At 39.0% G+C, this 24,349-nt stretch overlaps 4 protein-coding genes across 7 annotated transcripts; 3 read left to right on the forward strand and 1 right to left on the reverse strand.

Annotated features, from left to right (window-relative positions):
• On the forward strand, positions 1,341-5,787 carry LOC104723409 (cell division cycle 7-related protein kinase-like). 2 transcript variants are annotated; one of them, XM_019232480.1, is made up of 14 exons: positions 1,341-1,795; positions 1,899-1,966; positions 2,072-2,704; positions 2,852-2,918; positions 3,011-3,073; positions 3,163-3,226; positions 3,312-3,489; positions 3,582-3,671; positions 3,926-3,953; positions 4,035-4,475; positions 4,564-4,625; positions 4,792-4,901; positions 4,994-5,081; positions 5,347-5,787. In XM_019232480.1, exons 1-14 carry the CDS (start codon positions 1,744-1,746, stop codon positions 5,653-5,655), a joined length of 2,253 nt encoding a protein of 750 aa, XP_019088025.1. In that variant the 5' UTR covers positions 1,341-1,743; the 3' UTR covers positions 5,656-5,787. The 2 variants fall into 2 exon arrangements, with proteins under 2 accessions (XP_019088025.1, XP_019088026.1); XM_019232481.1 differs by having other exon boundaries at positions 2,858-2,918.
• Positions 5,914-13,197, forward strand: LOC104723408 (protein SUPPRESSOR OF npr1-1, CONSTITUTIVE 1-like). Of its 3 annotated transcripts, XM_010441776.2 has the most exons (10): positions 8,022-8,111; positions 8,195-8,256; positions 8,468-8,566; positions 8,656-8,743; positions 9,580-10,020; positions 10,105-11,194; positions 11,300-11,608; positions 11,716-12,065; positions 12,189-12,656; positions 12,770-13,197. In XM_010441776.2, exons 5-10 carry the CDS (start codon positions 9,683-9,685, stop codon positions 12,909-12,911), a joined length of 2,697 nt encoding a protein of 898 aa, XP_010440078.1. In that variant the 5' UTR covers positions 8,022-8,111; positions 8,195-8,256; positions 8,468-8,566; positions 8,656-8,743; positions 9,580-9,682; the 3' UTR covers positions 12,912-13,197. The 3 variants fall into 3 exon arrangements, with proteins under 3 accessions (XP_019088024.1, XP_010440078.1, XP_010440077.1); XM_019232479.1 differs by lacking the exons at positions 8,022-8,111; positions 8,195-8,256; positions 8,468-8,566; positions 8,656-8,743 and adding an exon at positions 5,914-6,232 and having other exon boundaries at positions 9,776-10,020; XM_010441775.2 differs by lacking the exons at positions 8,022-8,111; positions 8,195-8,256; positions 8,468-8,566; positions 8,656-8,743 and having other exon boundaries at positions 8,780-10,020.
• On the forward strand, positions 6,400-7,650 carry LOC109127201 (disease resistance protein RPP5-like; the record flags this gene model as incomplete). The annotated part of the gene is given in 5 exon segments (XM_019231709.1): positions 6,400-6,837; positions 6,839-6,936; positions 7,043-7,046; positions 7,124-7,337; positions 7,415-7,650. Coding segments are annotated over 5 exon segments (792 nt in total), but the record flags the coding sequence as incomplete, so codon positions are not given.
• Positions 7,755-8,002, reverse strand: LOC109127541. Its single transcript, XM_019232482.1, is given in 2 exon segments — positions 7,755-7,880; positions 7,882-8,002. Coding segments are annotated over 2 exon segments (141 nt in total). The 5' UTR covers positions 7,980-8,002; the 3' UTR covers positions 7,755-7,837.

Genomic DNA, 24,349 nt, shown 5'->3' on the forward strand with positions numbered 1-24,349 from the left:
TGAAATCTCTTTGTAGGTACAGATAGAATAGTCAATATATATGCAAAATGGGGATATTATGATTACAATGCCTTATATTTTTAAAGATTCTTTATAAATTTATATTATACAACTTATCTTGGAACGATCAATCGCATTCACGGGTTGGTTTTTGAAGGGGCCATATCATATTTGTCAGAACAGGTCATTAATGATGTTAGCCATTGATATGCTAGAACGATGTTGTTTTCTTGATAATTTAACAGAAAATTATAACCATATCAAGTTATTTTACAGTAGTATCAGAAAGATGACAAATTTTTCATAGGAAAAGATAAAAGAGCATAATGCTATGTTACAAAACAAAAGACAGAAAACAAAAAGGGACCATTGCTGTTGTATTTGGTCACACAGCCTAATAAAGCTCCACGGCCAATATTATGTCCGCACCCACTAACCGACATTTTGGTTAACCCCATACAATTTCCTTTGTCTCTCACGAGCACTCGGTGTCCCTCATTTACTATTTATCCATCTTTACAATATACCATCACAAACGCACATGTTCTATATATCCATCCCCACCCACGTACATAAATATTATATACATATATCATGTTCGTATCTTACATGCATGCATAAAATAGGATTGATTTGAATGTCTAATCGACGAGGATTGTTGTCTTATATTACCACAAACTCCAGCTTTCTCATTGTATATTGTTGTAAACCGAATTGGTTTTAATTTGCAACAAGGTTGATCCTCTTGAAGAAGCAATGCTCTAAAATATATCTACAAGACTACGATCAATTCACAATAGTCTAGTGGTTGAAAGGTTTCATTATGTTAGTTTGAGAAGTAAGGTTTGAGCTTGTTTTTTTTCACACTATAACCTCAATGGCTGACCACTATAAAAGCATTAAACAACAAGATTACCATTTTTTTAATCTTGTAATTACTTTATGTTTTAGTTTGAAATTTTCCGAATATAAGATGAATCGAGATCTAGACCTAGCCGTCTAAGCACACACTAGGCGGCACCCGAACGCCATTAATCAACTAACTACACATAGTCCAGAAAAATCACGGGAAAATAACTTGAATTCACTAATATCATTAGCCGTGTTCATAAAAAAATATTTCAAGAATTACGTTTGGTATACTTTGGTTTACAGGTGTGCGTATAAAATAGAGACCGTGAGCTCATTGTATATGGGCCTAAAGACGCATAAGGCCCATATAAACGAGCGGGAACATTTATGTGCGAAAAACTCGAAACAAACATCACACGTACCGCACGTGCCATTCTCCCGCTCCTTCTCCATTTGCGCCCCCAAATCTTAAATTATCAAATCCCTAGCTTCTCTCTCTCTCTCCACCCTCAGATTCACAGCATTTGCAATGACTCGGAACCGCGTCAACTCGAGAGTTCTACAGCCGTAAGAGAGCTCATAGCTCTAGGTCTCTCCGAGTCAGACGGCAACGACGAGCTTCGGTATTATCGGCAAGCCTTTGAGCTCTGTAGTCTCTTACTCTCTAGTGGCAATCCAGAATCCGTTATAGATCTCTCTTCAAAGTGTACATACTTCCAAGGTTCTCCTAATCTCGTACAATTTCTCTGCTCGGTCCCTAATTCTCCTATTTCCCTTGCTGGAGATGGCTTCACTGTGACTCTCTCGTGTGAGTTTCTCTCCGCTCCGGCTAGTTTCGCCTTTCCTTTGGGTCTGCCGGAAAATGTTCTGTTTGACCAATTAAGGCGTTTTATGGATCCGAGATCTCCGAGGCCAAAGCAAATTAGTGTTGGGCATATGAGAGGTACTAAATAGTGTTTTGGTATCTGCTATTGTGGTTTTAGTAGTCGTACTTTACATAGAGATCTTAATTCTCAATTATGGGTTTATCTATGGAAATATTTCAGAAAATGAGGAACAAGAAGAGCTACAGTTAATGCCATTGCTTAAAAGAAGCCGAAAGGATGAAGATGATGTAAGTAAAATCTCTTAATAAATATGAAGTTTCTCACGATTTAGTTTAGTTTCAAACATTTAGGTAGGGATTGAGTTATTCTGTTTTTGTTTTTTTTTTCTTTAGGTGAATTACTCTGTAATTGATAGCAGAACTGTTGCTGGTGGATCTATGCTTGGGACTATTATAGCTTTAGAATCCCAAGCTTCGTTGAAGTTAAATGCACATAACCGAGAAATAATGGCTTTTGATCTTAACGCTCAGCCTGGTCCGCAGACTGAAATTTTTGGTAGTGAGATTGTTGCCAATGCTTTAGTGGATGTCAATCCTACGCGTCCCTTGGAGCAAAGCAAGGAAGATTTGCCATATCCTCAGGAGGGTGGATATTGCGAGCAACTTGAAACTGAAGATTTTCAAATTGCTGACAACGAAGTATCATTCCAAGACGGTGATGATAAAAACAGGAAAGATCTCTTCCCTAAGGAGGAGATACAAACTACCTGTTTGCAGATTGTGGAGGATACTGAAGATCGCACTGTGGACATCTGTAGCACCCCTGTCAGAGATCTACCGTTGAAGCCTTCTGCTACAGAAGCTAATCAAGATAAATCTTTGGTACAGAAAACTCAGAATCAATGCAAATCGCCAGGAAACAGCAAAACGCACAGCTCTTCCCCTGAGAAAAAACACACCAGAAAAAGTAAAGCTATCCAGAAGTCGAAGCAGAATTTTAACTCTCTTCAACATAAAGATCAGAAGGTAGACATGTCTGTTTCCTCTAGCGTGAGTCCCTTGCAATTTCACTTTTATTGTGGCCTTTATATAAAGCTTTCTACGTTAACACTTTGGGACTGACTTTTAGCACTAATGCACACTAGATTAAAAGTTCTCATATTTGTGGTTTAGGATCAGTCAAGACATAACACAATTCCAGATTTTGATTCTTACACTATTGTAGAGGAAGAAGGTTCAGGTATGTCTTTCCATACTCTTGCATCTACATTCCCCATTTGTTGAAACAACTTGACTGGTTATCGACTAATCATTGGTGAAATCCAAATGTAGGTGGCTACGGGATTGTTTATAAGGCGAAGAGGAAAACTGATGGAACATATTTTGCCATTAAATGTACGGGAAAGAAAATGATATGTAGCTAGATTTTTTCACTGCATGAGTGTTTTTTGTTGGAAGACTTGCCTCATGTGTTTTCCTTGCAGGCCCTCATGCTGGTGCTCAGAAGCACTATGTAAATAATGAAATCAGAATGCTAGAGCGTTTTGGGTAAGTAACGAAGTATGATTAGGCATGAAGGACCACATTTTTCAACATACAGATCTGAAATTGCTGAAAATGTTGTTTCATTTAGGGGGAAAAACTGTATAATAAAGCATGAAGGCTGTCTCAAGAATGGAGATTCTGATTGCATCATCCTTGAGCACCTTGCACATGACAGACCTGATTTATTGAAGAGGGAAATAGACGTGTATCAGCTACAGTGGTACGGCTACTGCATGTTCAAAGCTCTATCGAGTCTGCATAAGCAGGTAATGCAGATTTTGGACTGAATTATTTTAAGCATTCAAATTTCAATCACGCAACTAACTAGTTCTATTGTTTCTTTTCTGCAATCTTGAAGGGTGTTGTTCATAGGGATGTTAAGCCAGGAAACTTCCTCTTCTCTAGGAAGACCAATAAAGGCTATCTCATTGATTTTAACCTTGCCATGGTTAGCATTTTATTTAGCACCCGTCTCTTACCAAAATTTTACTAGCAACTGTTTTTGGTTAGTGTTTCTTACAATAGAATTTGAGGTAACGAAAAGACCTGCATATTCAATTCTAAGGTCAGTGTCTAACAGAGACACTGAAAAACTTGAGGAGCACAAACGTTTATGTTGATATTTACCGTTACGTTCCCGTCCCCACCCACCGATATTAATCTCTCTTTTTTTTTTTTTTTTTTTTTNTATGGCTTAATTAGGATTTGCACCAGAAGTACATCAGAGCAGGTAAACTTCGCCTCTCATGCATATCTGTCGTACTTGGCTATAAATATGGAAACTAAAGCTATCTCTCTTAATCTTCTCTAGATAAATCAAAAGAAGCTTCAGATCTTCCAACCGCCAGCAAGAAACATCATACATTGGTTAAATCACTTGATGCGAGAAATCGAGGGACCAACAAATCTTCTCAGAGAACTTTAGTGCCCAATAGGCTCATGAAAGCCGTGGGAAAGATCCTCAATAGCCAAGGGGCAGAAGGGTCTGGCTTAACTTCAGCTAAAGATGTGACCAGCATAAGGAACAACCCTTCAGGCGAAAAGAGGAGAGAGCCTTTGCCATGTCATGGAAGAAAAGCGCTTTTAGATTTTCTGCAGGAGACAATGTCTGCTCCAATTCCAAACCATGAAGTATCATCCAAAGCTCCTACATCTATGAGAAAACGGGTAGCTGCTCTTCCTGGGAAAGCTGAGAAGGAACTTCTTTATCTGACCCCAATGCCACTGCGCTCTAACGGTCGGCCTGAAGCAGGTGAGTTCTGGTGTAATCATTGACTCTTGTTTTTATTTCAGAGTTTAATTTTTACCGCATGTATATATATTTTTTATGACTTTACTAGGGGCAGTAATTCAGAAGAAAGACGGTCCTTGCTCAGGAACCAAAGGCTTCCGAGCTCCAGAGGTACATCAACTGTAACTATAGCTCACTTCCTTTAATACTAGTTAAATCCATATGAAAATCTTGTGTTCCTTGAGACTAAAGTTGTAGGCCTGAGCCACTCATTAGCACATCTAAGATGGGAAAGCTAATTCTCTGGTGCTGTTCTTGGCTGAATTGGTTTGTGCAGGTTTGCTTTAGATCTTTGCACCAAGGAACTAAGATAGACGTGTGGTCTGCGGGAGTTACTTTCTTATACCTCATAATGGGAAGGACACCTTTCACTGGTGACCATGAACAGTTAAGATCTGACTTGACTGAACACACCATCTCTCGATTCCACTCTTTTTTCTTTCTTTCTTGCTGTCTTACAACGACCTTGGGATTTTCAGGAATGTAAAGGACATTGCACAACTACGAGGCAGTGAAGAATTATGGGAAGTTGCCAAGCTGCACAACCGTGAATCCTCTTTCCCTGAGGTAACATTTCATCTTGCCACCCTTCTAAACTCTCCATTCATTGATTGCTGCATTTGTTTGACATAATATGCATGCTCTGTTCTTCTTTACCGCCAGCATTTGGATTAAAATATCACATGAAAGGGTTAACACTTTTAGCGTTCTATTGCTTCTATACTTCACTCCCAGAACATGATATATCTTAAAAATGTAAATTACTGACAAAGTGATTAGATAGATGATCGTGAGAGATGAATTTAGGAAGAGTTTTGTGTTGTTGTTTCAGGAATTGTACGAGTCAAGGTACTTGAAAGGTATGGATTTGAGAAAATGGTGCGAACTCAACACAAAACGCAGAGAGTTTCTAGAAGCAATTCCACAGTCGCTCCTTGACCTCATTGATAGATGTTTGACAGTTAACCCGAGGCGACGAATCAGCGCAGAGGATGCTCTCAAGCACGAATTCTTCCAACCAGTACATGAAACCCTAAGAAACCAAAGGCTCCTAAAACAGCAGCAAACGCAACCGCAGCCTTCAGTGGTTGCTGACGCAGTAGCCAGTAGGCCAAACTCTAAATTAACATTACAATTGTAAAAGTACATAACAAAAACATTATATGAAAATCTTCACTCCACAGTTAGCTCCACAGACCACACCACACAACTCTAAAACTGAGAGAGTATTTTAGCAAAGTAGATAGTTTTGTATGTTAGTGTTTTCACTGTATTATTGTTTGTGTTAAAATCCTCACAATCACAGTATAGGGAAACAAGACCTATGTATTGCTCATCTTATCTCTCTCACTAAAAAGGACTGGTACAGGAAGGCGAAGTTTCTTCTCTTCTCTCGCTCTCTCTCACTCTCTCACTCTCTCACTCACACTAATCACTATGTATTGCTGATTTACTTCTCTTAAAATAAAAAACCTTCGACTCTTCCCTCTTGGTCTTCCATGGCTGCTTCTTCTTCTGGCAGCCGGAGATACGACGTTTTCTCAAGCTTCAGTGGGGAAGATGTTCGCAAGACGTTCCTCAGCCATCTTCTTAAGGCTCTCGACGGCAGATCAATCAAAACATTCATCGACCACGGGATCGAGAGAAGCCGCCCAATCGCCCCCGAGCTTTTATCGGCGATTAGAGAATCGAGCATCTCAATCGTCATCTTCTCTAAGAACTATGCTCCTTGCTGCATTGAGAATATCTCCTGGCTGCGTGTACTAACGATGCGTGGTTGCCAGAGGTTAAGAAACATCTGCCCAAACATTTTCAGATTGACAGATCTTAAGAAGCTTGACTTTACAGACTGTGGAGGTGTGGTCACGGCATTGAGTGATACCCCTGTGATGGGAACAATGGAAATCACTTTTCTTGTAGACCAATAGATGGGAAATATTTTAAGTTCCTGAATCTCAAACTGGATGTATTTGCGAGTGGACTCATCCTGCGATCATGCTTCAAGCCTGCGGACTTACTAGGTGGGAAAGTGCCTTCGTATTTCCAACATCGAGCTTATGGAGATTCCCTAACAGTCACTTTACCTCAGAGTTCTCTTTCTCAAGTATTCTTCCGATTTAAGGCTTGCGTCGTGGTTGTAGCCGAGGGCAATGATTGGTATCCATACTTGGAGGTAAATGTTGGGTTCAATGGCACACAGTATTGGCACTCATTTTTTGAAGATGCAAAACCGAAGTTGTGTAAGACGGATCATCTGTTTTCGTGTTCCTTCAAGTTCCAGCCTACAGATCGTCCATCTAAATTAGCTTTCAACGATGTAAAGTTTTAAGTTTTCTTCCTCCACGAGGATATAAGAATGCGGTGTACGACTCTTGAATGTGTTTCCATCTCGAGATGATAGTGATGGAAGCTCTGAAACAGAGTAGAACCAACAGTCTGGTGAAAAAGGTGGTTTTGTAGAGACTGGGAGAAGCAAGAAGCGGATGTGGGTACGCCTTTTGCCATAATTATAACTGAAAATTATAAAGCTATGTCTTGACTCATTTTTCTTCGAGGATCAATACCACACAGACTATTTAACAGAATTAGTCGTTTGATTTATAATGCAGATGGCTTTGGGAGCATCTGAAGAATGTATCAACTTACCCTGTGGCCATATTGTAGCGAACACAGGATTAGACGCTCTAAATCTGGAGCTTTCGTTACGGCAGGGAGACGCATCATCAGTTTCCCTGGAGGGGGAAGCTTTTTATGTTGATTCCGTGATAACTGAGCAACAAGATGCAGTTATTCCCATCTTGCATAACTTGTTTTACCATTCTGGTAACTGAAGCATCTTATTATTATGTTTTGTGCTGTTTTGTTCATAGTTTTTGACACAAGCCATTTTTGTTCTGCAGTTGCTATATGGAGAGATTTCAGAGAACCAAAATCTTAATTCTCCAACTCTGGAGCCTGAAAGTGTTTGTAGTTTCGTCTTTAGCTGAATGCAGAATCACTATGTGTTTGCTTTGTAAATTTCGTTATTCGTGAAAGAATATATGTCTCAAAAAGCCACACTTTAGCATATCTTTGGCATGCTTTTTGTATTGTACCATACATCTATCTATTTTAAAACGAAAAGGACATTGAATTTGTGAGCTTAGGGTTTAGCAAATGTTGCTTATCTCTTTAAAATAGTCTTGCTGTTTTAAAAACATAGATATCAATGTGTATATTAGCAAATGTTGCTTTTCTCTTTATTATCAGTGAACAAATCAGGCTTTGGGTAAACAAAAATGTGCATGTGCTGACACTAATTTTAAATAGCAAGATCCCCGTCATCAGCAACAATACCAGAAGGTCAGATGCGTTTTTAGCTTAACCAGCCAGGTATGTGACCAACATAAGGAATAATCTTTTAAGTGAAGGAAAAAGCTTTAAAACTTTCTGCAGGAGACAATGTCTGGCCCAATTCCAGACCATGAAGTATCATTCAGCTATCCTACCTCTATGAGAAAACATGTCGCTGCTCTTCCAGGGAAAGCTAAGAAGGAGCTTCTTTATCTGACCCCCATGCCGCCGCACTCTAAGTCTCTTGTCGTCGATCTAAAGCAGGTGCATTTCTGGTGCAATCGTTGTTGGCTCTTGTTTTTGTCACAGAGTTTAATCCTATTTGTTTTTTTTTCTGACTTAACTAGGGGATGTGAATCAGAAGAAAGAAGGTCCGTGCTCAAAAACCAAAGGCTTCAGAGCTCCAGAGGTATATCAACTGTAACAGTCACTCACTACTCTTGAAGTTTTAATTATATGGTAAAGAGTGAAAGTGGGTTTTTCCTTCGGAGTTACTAGTTATTATATAAATCGTGTACCTTGACTCCTTGAGATGAAAGTTGTACGCCTGAACTACTCACTAGAACATTTAGCATGGGTAGCTAATTCTCTGAGGCTGTTCTTGACTGAATTTTCTTCAGATCTTTGCACTAAGGACCTAAGATAGACGTGTGGTCTGTGGTAGTTACTTTCTTATACCTCATGATGGAAATGACACCTTTCACTGGTGACCCTGAACAGTTAAGATCTTACTTGACTGAATACACCATCACTTGATTCCACTATATTTTTCTTTCTTGCCGTCTTACAACGACCTTGTGATTCCCAGAAATGTAATGGACATTGCACAACGACGAGGCATTGAAGAATTATGGGAAGTAGCCAAGCTACACAACCGTGAAACCTCTTTCCCTGAGGTAACATCTCATCTTACCACCCTTCTAAACTCTTTATTCATAGATTGCTGCATTAGTGTGACATAATTTACATGCTCTGTTCTACTTTACCGCCAGCATTTGGATTCAAATATTACAAAAAGGGTTTTCCTTGTTAGCGTTCTATTGCTTCTACTCACTCCCAGAACATGATATATCTTAAAAATGTAAATTACTAACAAAGTGATTAGATAGATGATCGTGAGAGATGAATTTGGGTAGAGTTTGTGTTGTTGTTTCAGGAATGTGTAGAGAAGATTTCTGGTAAAACCTCAAAAGAAAAAAGTGAAAGTATAATAGAAAATTATTGTTTTAAAAGAAAGAAAAGCTAAATAATTGTAGGAGTATATATTTGTGATTGTAAATGAAAAGAAAAATAATTATGGTCATTTTTTTTGATTAAAAACTATGGTAATTTGAATTTCTTTTTCAAAGGTTTGTTATTAAGTGGTGTTCTCTAAAATAATTTGAAGAACAACTCTACTGTCAACCACTAAATTGTCTGTATATGCAAAATACGCATGTACGTACCTCTCACTTGCTGGGAAATGAGCAACGGTTTTTTTAATTCATTCTACTGTAGTTTACTTTAGTCCAATGGCTAAAAGTCATAAAATATTATTAGAAATTATAAATATTATCCAATACTCACAAATGAAAGCTCGGTCCTCTCTGCGAAAGTAAGACGAACTTTCTCGTGGCTTTCGGCCATGTATTATTACTGATTGACTTCAGTTTGCTTTCCCTTGAGAATTTTTTTTTGTCTCTTCACTCTCCTCATCATCTTCCATGGCGGCCGCTTCTTCTTCTTCTCGCAGCTGGAGATACGACGTTTTCCCAAGCTTCAGTGGGGTAGATGTCCGCAAGACGTTCCTCAGTCATCTTCTCGCGGCGCTCCACGGCAAATCAATCATCACATTCATGGATCACGGGATCGAGAGAAGCTGCCAAATCCGCCCTTCACTTTCAACTGCGATAGCTGAATCGAGGATCTCAATCGTCATCTTCTCTAAAAACTATGCTTCTTCAACGTGGTGCTTGAATGAATTGGTTGAGATCCACAAGTGCTTTAATGATTTTGGTCAAATGGTGATTCCAGTTTTCTACGACGTTGATCCGTCAGAAGTTAGAAAACAGACCGGTAGATTTGGCGAGGCCTTTGAAACCACGTGCAAGGACAAAACAGAAGATGTGAAACAAGGATGGATACGAGTTCTGTCAGATATAGCAAGTATAGCTGGAGAGCATCTTCAGAATGGGTACTTTTTGATTTCTTAAACAAACGGTTTATTGTTTTAGGAGTATTCATTCGTTGTTGACGTTTGACTATCCCTTAATTTTAGGAGTGACGAAGCAAGCATGACTGAGAAAATCGCCAATGATGTTTCAAATAAACTGGTTACACGATCTAATGATTTTGGCGGCTTCGTGGGGATTGAAGCTCATTTAGAGGCATTGAATTCAATGTTGTGCTTGGAATCCAAGGAAGCTAGAATGATAGGGATTTTAGGAACTTCAGGGATTGGTAAGACTACCATTGCAAGAGCTCTTTTCAGTCAGCTCTTCACTAGCAATTTCCACCATCGTGCTTTCGTAGCTTATAAGAGAACCATCCGAGATGACTATGGCATGAAGTTGAGTTGGGAAGAACAATTTCTGTCGGACATCCTAGGCCAGAAGGACTTTAAGATATACCATTTAGGAATGGTGGAGCAAAGGTTAAAGCACAAGAAAGTTCTTATCGTTCTTGATGATGTTGATGATCTAGAGCTACTAAAAACCTTGGTTGGACAAACTCGATGGTTTGGATCAGGGAGCAGAATTATTGTGATCACCCAAGATAGGCGACTTCTCAAGGCTCATAAGATTAATCTTATATATGAAGTGGAGTTCCCATCTAAAGCTCTTTCTCTTAAGATGTTATGCCGATCTGCTTTTGAGCAAGACTCCCCACCCCGTGGTTTTATGGAAGTCGCAGTTCAAGTGGCCGAGCTCACGGGTAATCTTCCTTTGGGTCTCAGTATCTTGGGTTCGTCTTTAAGAGGAAGGGAAAAAAAAGAGTGGATGGAGATGCTCCCTGAGCTACAAAATGGTTTGGACGAAGATATTGAGAAAATATTAAGAGCTAGCTACGATAAGTTAGATAAAAAATGCCAAGAGTTATTTATTTACATCGCGTTTGCATGTTTGTTCAATGGTGCGCAAGTCAGTTACATCAAAGACTTGCTCGAAGATAGGCTTAGCGTTAGGCTTACAATGTTGGCTGATAAGTCCTTCATTCGTATAACATCACCATATGAAACTATAGAGATGCACAGTTTGCTACAGAAGTTGGGCAGAGAAATCGTTCACGCAGAGTCCATTGATAATCCTGGAAAACGTCGATTTCTGGTGGATGCTGATGATATTGTCGATGTATTTACCCATAATACTGTAAGTTATTTGCGTATTCTCATAATGTGTCGTGACTTTTATACCAGTAGTAATTAATCTGTCATTTGTTCATTGATCAATTTTTACGCATTGTTTCCACTTCAGGGCACGGAAACTTTGGTTGGAATATATTTCAACACATCAGATATCAGTGAGCCATTTTTCATACATGAAAAGTCATTCGAAGGCATCCATAATCTCCAGTTTCTAATAGTTTGCGATTATGGCTGGGGGAGAAAGAATGAAGCCAGATTGTATCTACCTCAGGGCCTCGTTCATTTGCCCCGTAAACTCAGATTGCTAATCTGGAATAATTATCCACTAAAGTGTTTTCCATCTAATTTTAAGGCCGAGTTTCTCGTTGAACTGGAAATGGAGGATAGTAAGCTTGAGAAGCTGTGGGAAGGAACTCAGGTACTAAATTCCAAATTTTATTTCAAAGTTTCAAATGGTGTTTGCTTAGTTGTTAATGTTTTCATACTTTTTTGTTAGAAAGCCTTAATGAATCTGTTTGTTTTCAGGCACTTGGAAGCCTCAAGAAGATAAATATGCGTAATTCGAGATATTTGAAAGAAATTCCAGATCTATCTTTAGCCATAAACCTTGAGAAATTATATCTTTTTGGATGCAAGTCCTTGTTGACACTTCATTCCTCGATTCAGTATGTCATTAAACTGAGGAGGTTAAATATGGGGAATTGCACAAAGCTAGAGAGTGTTCCAACTCATGTCAACTTAAAATCATTGAAGTCTCTAGAGTACCTCAATCTCAGAGGATGCATCCGGTTGAGGAATTTCCCTCAGATTTCGTTGTACAATTCAACCGGTTTCTTTTGGTCGGAATTAATATCAACCGTCAGTTATCTTGAGCAGTAAGTCTTCTGAGGAAAGGAAAGTAAAGCTCCTTCTCCTCTCTCTCTCTGTATGTTTTTACTGATTTACTTCAGAGTGCTTTCTCTTATGAATTTTCATCACTTCTCTCTACCGTCTCCCAGGGCGTCTTCTTCTTCTCGCAGCAGATATGATGTTTTCCCGAGCTTCAGTGGAGCAGATGTTCGCAAATCATTCCTCGGCCATGTTATGAAGGAGCTCGACTACAAATCAATTAAAACATTCAAAGACCACAGGATCGAGAGAAGCCGCTCAATCGGCCATGAGCTTTTATCAGCGATTAGAGAATCGAGGATCTCAATCGTCATATTCTCTAAGAACTACGCTTCTTCCACGTGGTGCTTAAATGAATTGGTGGAGATCCATGATCAGTCTTGTAAGACATTGTTGGGGAGGAGATCAGTGATTCCGATTTTCTACGACGTTGATCCTTCGGAAGTTAGAAAACAGACCGGTGAATTTGGCGAGGTCTTTAAATTGACATGCGAGCGCAGACCAGAGGAGGACAAACAAAGATGGATACAAGCTCTCGTAGATGTAGCTAATATGGCTGGAGTGGATTCTCGAAACTGGTATATTGTTTTTTCTGTTCCATTATTGGTTTATTTAGTACTATATATTTGCATAAACTTCCGCTGTGCTTTTAGGGTGCCTCTCTAATGACGCGTTCAACTATTGTTATTAGGTGTGACGAAGCAACCATGGTTAAAAAGATAGCCGAAGATGTTTTAAATAACATTATTACACCATGGAATTTTTTTGACGAATCGGTCGGACTTGAAGCTCATATAGGCAACGAGTTCAATATCAAGAAGAGAAGATTGTAGAAATTGCTGGATCTTCAGGGCAATTCGAGATGACTATGTCATGAAGTTGTTGCACTGGGAAGAACACTCAAAATGGACATAAAAATAGAGCAATTAGGTGTGGTGGAGCAAAGGCTTAAAGCACAAGAAAGTTCATATATATCGTTCTTGATGGTGTTGATCATAGGTCTGTTTAAGACCTTCGTGGGAGAAACTGTATGGTTTAATTGTGTTAGGAAGCAAAACTATCATGTGAACTGATTACGAATAAGTATGGACGAAATGTTGATATTTTTAACTTTGTAAATTTACCTTCAAACTAGTCGATATCAAAGATAAATAAACAAAATACGGCAAAAGATTATCTTAACTTGTTAACATTTGTTTTTTTTAAACTTTAAAGAAAAAACATACTCATACTTTTAAAAAATCTCACCAGTCAATACGAAAAGGCGCAAAAGCAAAGCACAGTCATTTTAGTGAATTACAGACGAAATTATATTAAAAAAAAAAAGTCTTCGCGCAAGTCTTCTTCTCCGAGTCTCACACTTTTACGAAGTTTCTCTTTTTATCTCCTTCTCCATAATACTGATTTTTTTTTTTGAAATTAATGTTAAATTATATTCCAAAAGAAAAATACTCTATTACAACTAGTGCAGCGGTTTCATAGATAAAAGAAAATTGATACAGAACAATTAGAACAAACAGTTTGGAGAAGTCTAAATCCTAGACTGCAACCACTGCGGGAAAGCATCATCGTACCGCCTGTCTCCCAGGATGCCAACCGCTAAGAGCTTATCTCGAATTTGTCGATCAATCAGGGTAATCAAAGTGCCAGCTGAAGTAGGTGCCTCCCCATGTCGCCTCCTATTTCGTTCCCGCCAGAGATTGTAAACCGTAGCCTGGAAAACATACTTTAGGAGAAACCCCTCCACACGATTAAGTAGTGGATCAGAAATGTAAGCAAGAATCGTAGACCAGTCAGTTGTGTATCTTGTCTTGAGAAAACCCTTCACAAGAGAGGACCACACTACTGAAACGAAAATGCAGTAGAAAAACATATGGTCACGAGTTTCTAATGCCAGATTACAGAATCCACAAGTCCCCGCAGCTTCCCCATTCCAGGTAACCATACGAGCACCCGTAGATAGACGATCCTGGACAGCCAACCATACACAAAAGGAAAATTTAGGTGTACCGTGTGTAAACCAGACCCCCTTATGCCACGCTACTGTAGTAGAGATCGTTCTAATATGGTTTCAAGTGTCTTTTGTAGAAAATGATATGCTCAAATTTACCCTAGAGCTACTCTCTCAAATTAAGAGATCAATTGTAGTACTTATGGATCGTATCCACAAGAACTATAGATCACACAATAAATTTAATAATCTTTTAATTATGCTAAACAGAAATATTAATTTAAAAGCAATGTAAAAACAAAATTCAAAAGTGTTGTAAATTCAGGAATTAAAAACACTAGGCCTAGGGAATTTCTCAAGAATTTATGAAATATTAAATCAATCAATAAATTAGGATTCAAGCAATTAAGATCAGATCTAGAACTCTAAACTTTTTTGTAAAATAAATCAGTTCTCACTGCAAATATTATCTAAATTTAAAACCAGAAAGTCCAAATCTCTTTGCAAAATTCTAGGTAGTAAATCAGCTTTAAAAACAAGTTTAGATTGTTCACAAAATCACTAAATCAAATCTCTTTGCAGAAAGTAATTTTGCTCATCAAAAGGTTTTATCAGGAAAATCAATTATATTCTCATATCAATTTATTTTCCTAGGTATTAATTCTAGGTGATCAATCAAGAATTAATATGAAGAACAACCTAAGATGAAGATCTAGAAAGATAAAGAATCCTAAAAATAACAGATCTAATAAATCATAAAAATCCTATGAAAAAACCCTGAACCTAACAAGAGATCTACTCAGACATAATTGCAAGAACACAAATCATGAATAAAATAGATAACACTAAGAGATTAAAAGAAGTAGAAAATGAGTTCTGAATCTTCTCTAGGAGTCTTGATTCTTCTCTCCAAAATCTCTCTAAAATCTTTCAGGGTCTTCTCTCAAAAGTTGCAGGAAAAATAAAGCTTAGGTCTAGACAATGACCATAAAAATCCTATATATATTCCTAAAACACGAATGGGGACTAATGATGCAAATATGGAAACTTTGGGCAGATTTGTAAATCTTCAAAACTTGTGGGAAAACTTCCAATTTATCTTGTGGATACTGCATCGATCGACACCATCACTTATATCGGTCGATGCCTTCTCTGAATTCGTCTCCCAACTTTGCAGCTTCAGCCTCAATGCTTGATTAAGCTCCAAATCTTCCTATTTTAGCTCCATTAAGCTCTCATCCATGCTAATTCCTATAAAGACTCAAAAGACTCTAAAAAAACCAAAAAAACTCTATAAATAAGACTTATATCATGGCTAAAAACACCTAAAAACCATGATATATCAACTCCCCCAGACTTAGTCTTTGCTTGTCCTCAAACAAAACATAAACTTAGACCTGTGAAAGAGGTTTAAAAACACGGAAACTCATTTTCTTTTTAAAGTAATGCCATGATCATCCTAACCATAATCCATATGCTTAGCAGATAAATCCAAATCGAACCACCATGTACTTCTACGTTGACTTTCATAACATCCCAAATTCAAACCAAATTCTAGTACTTCCTCCATTAAGCCTTCATCGGTGGGACTCATCAATTTGATCAATGTCAAGAACCTTCTAGACTCATTCCCGTACAATGCCATAACAAGCAAGATAATATCTTTAACACATGTGGTACTCTTTCTCTCTCCCAGACTTATTCTATTTAATCTTCCTTTGAGCTTTGCTTTTCTTATTATCCTTTTTTTTTTTAATCAAAGGTGTAGGCGAATAATGGGGTCATCGGTAATTTACCTACCCCTCGTTTCCAAGCTTTGTGTGATCATTTGACTCAAGAGTAGAATAATGAGGTCACAGGTAATTTACCTACCTCTCTAAACTGATCAAAATCATTTCATCTTTTATTCACTCTTTTTTTTTTTAACAAAGCTCTCAGGAAAAATATTTTAGACTTTAAATAAGGGAGATGAGTACCAATTTTTTTTCTTTTGAAATCTTACTTGTCAGGTATGAACAAGGAGTCAAGTTCTATGAACATCAATCTCTTTGATGAGGTAAAAATAAAAGTATGGAAATTACCTCAGGCTTTTATGGATTCTGTTGGAAATTTGGATGTCTCTGGTTCATTGGTCAGCCTTTCGATTTTTCATTAGTTGGATTCTGGATTCAATCTGCAGCATTAATCAACCAAGGCAGTACACTAAAAACAAAAATCATAGTTCCCAACAAAAATTTTGACTCAATAAAACAATTTTTTTTTTTGAATAAATACGTAGTTAGTAACTGCCTCCCCCAGACTTAAACAACACTGTCCCTGGTGCTATCAAGTAAGAGGTTGGCGAAGAAAAATAAACAAAAACGAATAAGTATTGAAATTGTGAACAAAATCGTGTTACCAATCTGAATGTTATGTGTCGACAGATGTTGATGGTGTGTCGGTCGATGCACTCTGCAGATGTAGAGAGTTCGAACATTACTCCTGAGTTAGCTGCGGTTAATTTGTGTTTTTCTCATTCCTTAGATGTTAGCACTGCTAAGAATCACTCAAACACAAGATTAAACGCAACATGATAGATAGAAGTTCATAATTCAATACAAATTTAAACTGACTCAAAGCAAAAATAAAAATGACTCAAAGTGGAAAAGAAAAACCTAAGAGTGGGTTGCCTCCCACTAAGCGCTTGTTTTCAGTCATTAGCTTGACTGTGTCGGATCTCAGGCATCCGGTGGATCAGAACATGGCAATGAATTCTTCCGGGAGAATGTTCTCTTCATCCAAGGTGGTGTATAAGCTTTAGGTGCATGAGATCTGCCAAGGATGTGAGGAACAAGACCTGGGCAGGACTTAGGAATGGGTGGCTTTCTTTTAAGTCCTGCAAAATCATCAANGAATAAATACGTAGTTAGTAACTGCCTCCCCCAGACTTAAACAACACTGTCCCTGGTGCTATCAAGTAAGAGGTTGGCGAAGAAAAATAAACAAAAACGAATAAGTATTGAAATTGTGAACAAAATCGTGTTACCAATCTGAATGTTATGTGTCGACAGATGTTGATGGTGTGTCGGTCGATGCACTCTGCAGATGTAGAGAGTTCGAACATTACTCCTGAGTTAGCTGCGGTTAATTTGTGTTTTTCTCATTCCTTAGATGTTAGCACTGCTAAGAATCACTCAAACACAAGATTAAACGCAACATGATAGATAGAAGTTCATAATTCAATACAAATTTAAACTGACTCAAAGCAAAAATAAAAATGACTCAAAGTGGAAAAGAAAAACCTAAGAGTGGGTTGCCTCCCACTAAGCGCTTGTTTTCAGTCATTAGCTTGACTGTGTCGGATCTCAGGCATCCGGTGGATCAGAACATGGCAATGAATTCTTCCGGGAGAATGTTCTCTTCATCCAAGGTGGTGTATAAGCTTTAGGTGCATGAGATCTGCCAAGGATGTGAGGAACAAGACCTGGGCAGGACTTAGGAATGGGTGGCTTTCTTTTAAGTCCTGCAAAATCATCAACAGAAGAAACAGGCGCTCTACGATAATCTTGTGGCTTAGTTAACTACAAAACAGTTTTTGTACCTTTGAAATTCTTATTGATGATAGGAGAGAGTTTGGGTGAAGAAGATGCATACCTTTGACTTACATGTGGGTTTTTGGCTGTGGAATGGTGAGGTTTCAGCTTTACAACCGGTCTAGGACTTGCAGCTAAGGAATCAACTCGAGAATCTTTGGTTTTGGACAAGTCCGGACGTTCTCGTGAAGGTGTGTCGATCGATGCAACAGCTGCATCGATCGATGCTGAGCCTGCAACTCGTGTCTCTTCAACGATTCTGCAACTTTCCTCAGCTATCCGTGTTTCCAGTACAAAAACATCATCTACCAGCGACTTGCCATGGATCAGAACCTCATCATGGTCTCTAGTACTGATTATATGATCTCCACTCTAGTATTCAAGCTTAACAACTTGCTTACTCACTTTCTCAACAGTCTCCAACTCTTTGACATACCCAACAGTAATGTCTTCATGAAGGTCTGTAATCGGATCATCATCAGATGCAATTTCCACAGAAAATGTCTGACCATCAATAGTGGGAACCCTTCTCAGCTTGTCCATCTCAAAGTTCATGACCAAATCATCTACATTCAAGGCTATGTGTCCCTTCTTAACATCAATGATAGCACCAGCTGTAGCCAAGAAAGAACGTCCTAAGATGAGAGGATCACTAGGCTCATTGTCATAATTCAACACCACAAAGTCAGTGGGAATCATGCAATCTCCAATCTTGATTAGAATATCCTCTAAGACACCTTCAGGAATCCTTCTGGACCGATCAACTAAGATAAGAGATCATAGTTGGCTTGAAATCTGTCATCCCAAGTCTCACAGCAACAGAATGTGGCATCAGGTTAATACTATAGCCAAGATCGCAAAGAGAGTGACCAAACTGTGCTGCAGAGATAGAACAATCAAGTACAAAGCTTCCATGATCTGGTAACTTCTGAGCAGTCCTGCACTGAATTACTGCACTCACTTCTTTAGAAACAACCACTTGCTGCTTCTTTTCTTTCTTTCTCTGTGGAGGCTGCTGCAACAGAATTGAGCTGACATCCTTTGTAAGCAGTGCTCCTTCCTCAGGACTCAAACCATTGGTGACCATCCGCTTCACATACCGCTTAATCTCAGGAGAAAACTTGACAGCATCAATCAAATGCATCTCAATCATTACCTTGTCAATCATAGCCCTGCATCTAGCTTCTTCAATCTCCTGTTTGGACCTCCTAGGCTTAGGAAAAGGAACCTTAGGCTTATAGGCTTGCTCTGAAGCAGGTGGAGCTTGAGGAGAAACTGGAGCTGGTCGTGGGGTGTGTCGATCGATGCTGATGTTGTGTCGATCGACACTTGATGGTGACTGCATCGATCGATGCTCTTGTGAAGTGTCGATCGATGCTCTTGTGAAGTGTCGATCGATGCTGGCTCAACAGACGTATCTTCGTCTCCTTCCTTCACCAAAATCGCATTACAAGCATGGTTGGGGTTCTCAGTTCTTCTAGAAAGAAGTTCCTCTTGTCTTTTAACAGACCCAGCAGTCTGAATCACTTGATTCTCTTGCTTCTTGACATGAGTGTTTAATGCTTCAAACTTTCCATTCAGCTCCGTGTATACAGAATCAATCTTTCCATTGAAGTCCACTGTTAACTTCTGTTGACCTTGAAGAATCTGCTGAATCATTGATTCCATCTTGCTCTCTGAATTGGGTGGAGGGAGGGGTTGGTAAGAAGAAGATCCATAGGTCCTTGTGAAGTTGCTGTTTGGATTTCCTGAGAATGAGTTCTTCTAACCAAATCTCTGATTTTGATACCCAACTCCATATAAATAGTTGACATCTTCTGTAATCTCTGGCTTTGGCTCAAAAGTCTCAACATCTTCAGCAAAATGGACAGATTTCTTTCCCACAAGAAGATTGTGCACTATATCCAACTTAGCATTCACCGCAGCAAACTAATTTGAACCATTGCCTTCATGTGCTCTTTTCCGCTATAAGTCTACATTCTTGGTACTCTTGCTTGATGCTAGACTCTCTATCAACTTTTCAGCCTCATCTGGGTACCTTGTCTTGAAGTTCCCATCATTAGCAGCATCCAAAGACATTTGATACCTCCAATCAATCCCGCTGAAGAAAATACTAATCAGTTGCACCTCTGAGAACCCGTGATGCGGACAATCTCTCTGGTATGATTTGAACCTTACCCAAGCAGCTTTGTAAGATTCAGCTGGTCCTTGTCTAAAGGTGGAGGGCTTAATCCTCAGCTCATCAGACATCGCATCATCATAGAAGTAGTTCAAGAATGTCACCTTGATGTCATGCCAGGTTGTCAGAGATCCCGGTTTTAGTTGCCTTAGCCAATGAGAAGCTTCCCCAGCAAGAGAGTAGGGGAAGAGCTTGCAGTAGAGATAGTCCTCTGTGACTCCATTAGCCTTGATGCTTGTGACTATATCCTCAAAGTGTTCAATATGGTCTAGAGGCTTCTCATGTGGCAGGTTCTGGAATGGTCTTTGGCCGAAAAGAGCGAAGTAGGCAGGCTTCAGCTCAAAATCATTCCTTGGGAATGGAGGAGGGACAATTGCGGAGCGGTTCTCATAGAACAAGTCTGGTCTGTTGAAGTCCGCAAGAGTTTTGACAAGCTCTCCATTGTCATCCCGTCGCCTTTGGCATTGCATCGATCGATGCCAAGGTTGCGTCGGTCGATGCCTTCCTGGTTGCGTCGATCGATGTCGTCGTTGCGTTGCTCGACGCCACATGCATCATCCTCAACCACGACAAGTTCTTCCTGAATAACTCATCCGTCAGCATCAAGTTTCTGGCCTTGTTCGTTGTACACATGACCCTCTTGATCTCTCAAAACTCCAGCCTCATCAGGTCTCAATATGAATGTTTTGACCATCTTCACTGACTTGGCTGCTTTTGTTTTATCACGCTCTAATTGTCCTAACTCTTGGTTTGTAAGCTTTACAACTGGACCAATAGGATTTTTCCTGGTGCTAGGCCTAGGCATGTACCTGAAACACACAAGAGAAAAGAAACAAAAGCGTGTGAGTAAAATAGAAAAATAAAAATCTAGACAAAATCAAAGACTTTAATCTAATGGTGAATCAAAAGAGTCCCCGACAACGGCGCCAAATTTTGATATGCTCAAATTTACTCTAGAGCTACTCTCTCAAATCAAGAGATCAATTGTAGTACTTAGGGATCATATCCACAAGGACTCTAGATCACACAATAGGTTTAATAATCTTTTAATTATGCTAAACAGAAATATTAATTTAAAAGCGATGCAAAAACAAAATTCAAAAGTGTTGTAAATTCAGGAATTAAAAACGCTAGGCCTAAGGAATTTCTCAAGAATTTATGAAATATTAAATCAATCAATAAATTAGGATTCAAGCAATTAAGATCAGATCTAGAACTCTAAACTCTTTTGTAAAATAAATCAGTTCTCACTGCAAATATTATCTAAATTTAAAACCAGAAAGTCCAAATCTCTTTGCAAAATTCTAGGTAATAAATCAGCTTTAAAAACAAGTTTAGATTGTTCACAAAATCACTAAATCAAATCTCTTTGCAGAAAGTAATTTTGCTCATCAAAAGGTTTTATCAAGAAAATCAATTATATTCTCATATCAATTTATTTTTCTAGGTATTAATTCTAGGTGATCAATCAAGAATTAATATGAAGAACAACCTAAGATAAAGATCTAGAAAGATAAAGAATCCTAAAAATAACAGATCTAATAAATCATAAAAATCCTATGAAAAAACCCTGAACCTAACAAGAGATCTACTAAGACATAATTGCAAGAACACAAATCATAAATAAAATAGATAACACTAAGAGATTAAAAGAAGTAGAAAATGAGTTCTGAATCTTCTCTAGAAGGAGTCTTGATTCTTCTCTCCAAAATCTCTCTAAAATCTTTCAGGGTCTTCTCTCAAAAGTTGCAGGAAAAATAAAGCTTAGGTCTAGACAATGACCATAAAAATCCTATATATATTTCTAAAACATGAATGGGAACTAATGATGCAAATATGGAAATTTTGGGGCAGATTTGTAAATCTTCAAAACTTGTGGGAAAACTTCCAATTTGTCTTGTGGATACTGCATCGATCGACACCATTACTTGCATCGGTCGATGCCTTCTCTGAATTCGTCTCCCAACTTTGCAGCTTCAGCCTCAATGCTTGATTAAGCTCCAAATCTTCCTATTTTAGCTCCATTAAGCTCTCATCCATGCTAATTCCTATAAAGACTCAAAAGTCTCTAAAAATACCAAAAAGACTCTATAAATAAGACTTATATCATAGCTAAAAACACCTAAAAACCATGATATATCAGAAAACGTTGGTTTGAAAACATCATTTTTGCCAAGCCAAACCATTTTGTCTGCTCCCTGATTCAGATTCCGCTGTGAATACAAAGCCTCCTCCACCTCATTAAGCAGAGCAACCCGGTGTCTCCGACGGCGACGACAGGCCCACTCTTCAGCCAGAGTACTCCGCCGTGAAATCCCCAAATCAATAAATCCCCTTTCCCCCACCACCTCATATAGTTTGCCTATATCCGACCATCTATGAAACCAAAATGATGTAGTCTCCCCATTCCCTACGACAACCTTACAAAAAGAAGCAGCCAAACCCTGATATTTAAGGGGTTTTTTCCAAATCCATGAACCCAGACTTGTAGTCTTTATTAGACCAAAAAGATCCCTGTTTTAGTAAGTTCGCCCGAACCCACTGTACCCACAGTGAGTCTCCCTGAGAAACTAGCCGGCCATATACATTGTTGATTTCTCCATACTAATCTGTAGTCCGGAATACTTAGCAAACTCATCAAAAACGTCAATGATGCCTTTTATTCAACGAGGACGACCATCAGTAAGAACCATGAGATCGTCCGCAAAGCTTAAATGAGTTAAACCAAGATTCTGACAACGGGATGATAACCAAAAACCCGTTCGATAAGACATCCATACAAATCACGAATAAATACGGCGATAGAGAGCAGCCTTGGCGAAGTCCTCGTGTACTTCTGAAAAAGCCAGCAAGTTCACCGTTTACCTGGACCGAGAAGGAAGCAGTAGTAACACAAAGCATTAGCCAATGAATAAACAAAGGCGGGAACTGCACATCCGTGAGAGTTTTGGACAGAAACAACCACTGGACATAATCAAATGCCTTAGAGATATCAATCTTAATAGCACAGCGACTAGATATAGAGTCATTATGATAGTCCTTCACCAATTCTGTTGCCAACAACACATTTTCGAGCAATAACCGATCCTGAACAAACGCCGACTGATTTGGAGAGACAAACTTCAGGAGAACTATTTTAAGTCTATTGGCGAGGATCTTAGAGATAACCTTATACAACACATTACAACATGAAATAGGTCGGTAATCCTTCATTTGCCTTGCTTCCGAGGTCTTTGGTATGAGAGCAAGAATAGTGGCGTTTAGACCCTTAGGCAGAAAACCTTTTGCGAAAAAAGATTGAACAGCTAAAACAACCTCTTTACCAACCAAAGACCAGGTTGCTTTATAGAACTCAACAGTGAAGCCATCAGGGCCAGGAGATTTATCATTAGGCATGAAAATTCCTCAACCGGATGCAGGAGATTTATCATCAGGGCCAGGAGATTTATCAGTTTGGTTGTTTGTTGGAGACTCATGTGAAAGAAGGTAAGGCTCTTACGCTGGGAAATAAATTGTTTCCGGACTGGTCGGTCATGAAAAACTATGAACATAGTAGTCGAGGTCGCATATGGGTGCTTTGGAGAGGAAACGTGAAGGTGGATCCGTTTTACAAGAGTGAACAGATAATTACGTGTTCGGTGAAGTTAGAGGATCAATCGGAAGAGTTCTTTTGCTCTTTTGTGTATGCTTTGCATACGATGGAGGCAAGGAAAGCATTATGGCAGGAGCTAAGAGATCATTTTGCTTCCCCTTTGTTCTAGCATAAGCCATGGGTTCTTTTGGGTGACTTTCATGAAACTCTTGATATGGCAGAACGTTCTCGAGTTGATAGTAGTCCATTGATCACAGCGGGGATGCGTGATTTCCAAGCTGTTGTCAATCACTGTTCGTTGGTGGATATTGCTTCTCATGGACCCCTTTTCACTTGGTGCAACAAGCGGGAAAATGACTTAATTCTCAAAAAATTGGATCGGGTCATGGTGAATGCAGTGTGGGACAATTTTTTCCCACATAGCTATTCTGTGTTTGCTGCAGGGGGCTGTTCGGATCATTTGAACTGTCGCCTTAAGGTACAGGGAAGGGTTGAGCCTATTCAAAAGCGTAGACCGTTTAAGTTTGTTAATGTGTTGATTGAAATGGAGGAGTTTCTGCCACTTGTGAGTAACTATTGGCGCGAACAGAAACTCTGTTTTTGTCTACATCCACATTATTCCGTTTCTCAAAGAAGTTAAAAGGGCTCAAGCCCCTGTTGAGAGGTTTAGCGAAGCAACAGGTTGGGAAATCTTGCGCGTATGAAGAAGGAGGCTTTCGACAGCTTATGTCAGAAACAACAAGCTAACTTGCTGAATCCTTCTCCGCAGACTATGGCGGATGAAAATGTGGCTTATACGAGATGGAATTTTTTAGCTAGTCTGGAGGAGAAGTATCTTAAATAGCAGTCAAAGCTGCATTGGTTGCAGGTGGGAGATAGTAATAACAAAACCTTTCACAAGGCGGCTTCATTGAGGAAAGCACACAACATTATCAAAGAAGTGCAGTGTCCGGATGGACGTGTGGTAGTGAAAGAGG

The sequence above is a fragment of the Camelina sativa genome, chromosome 11 (genome assembly GCF_000633955.1).
Source record: "Camelina sativa cultivar DH55 chromosome 11, Cs, whole genome shotgun sequence".
Taxonomy (NCBI): domain Eukaryota; kingdom Viridiplantae; phylum Streptophyta; class Magnoliopsida; order Brassicales; family Brassicaceae; genus Camelina; species Camelina sativa.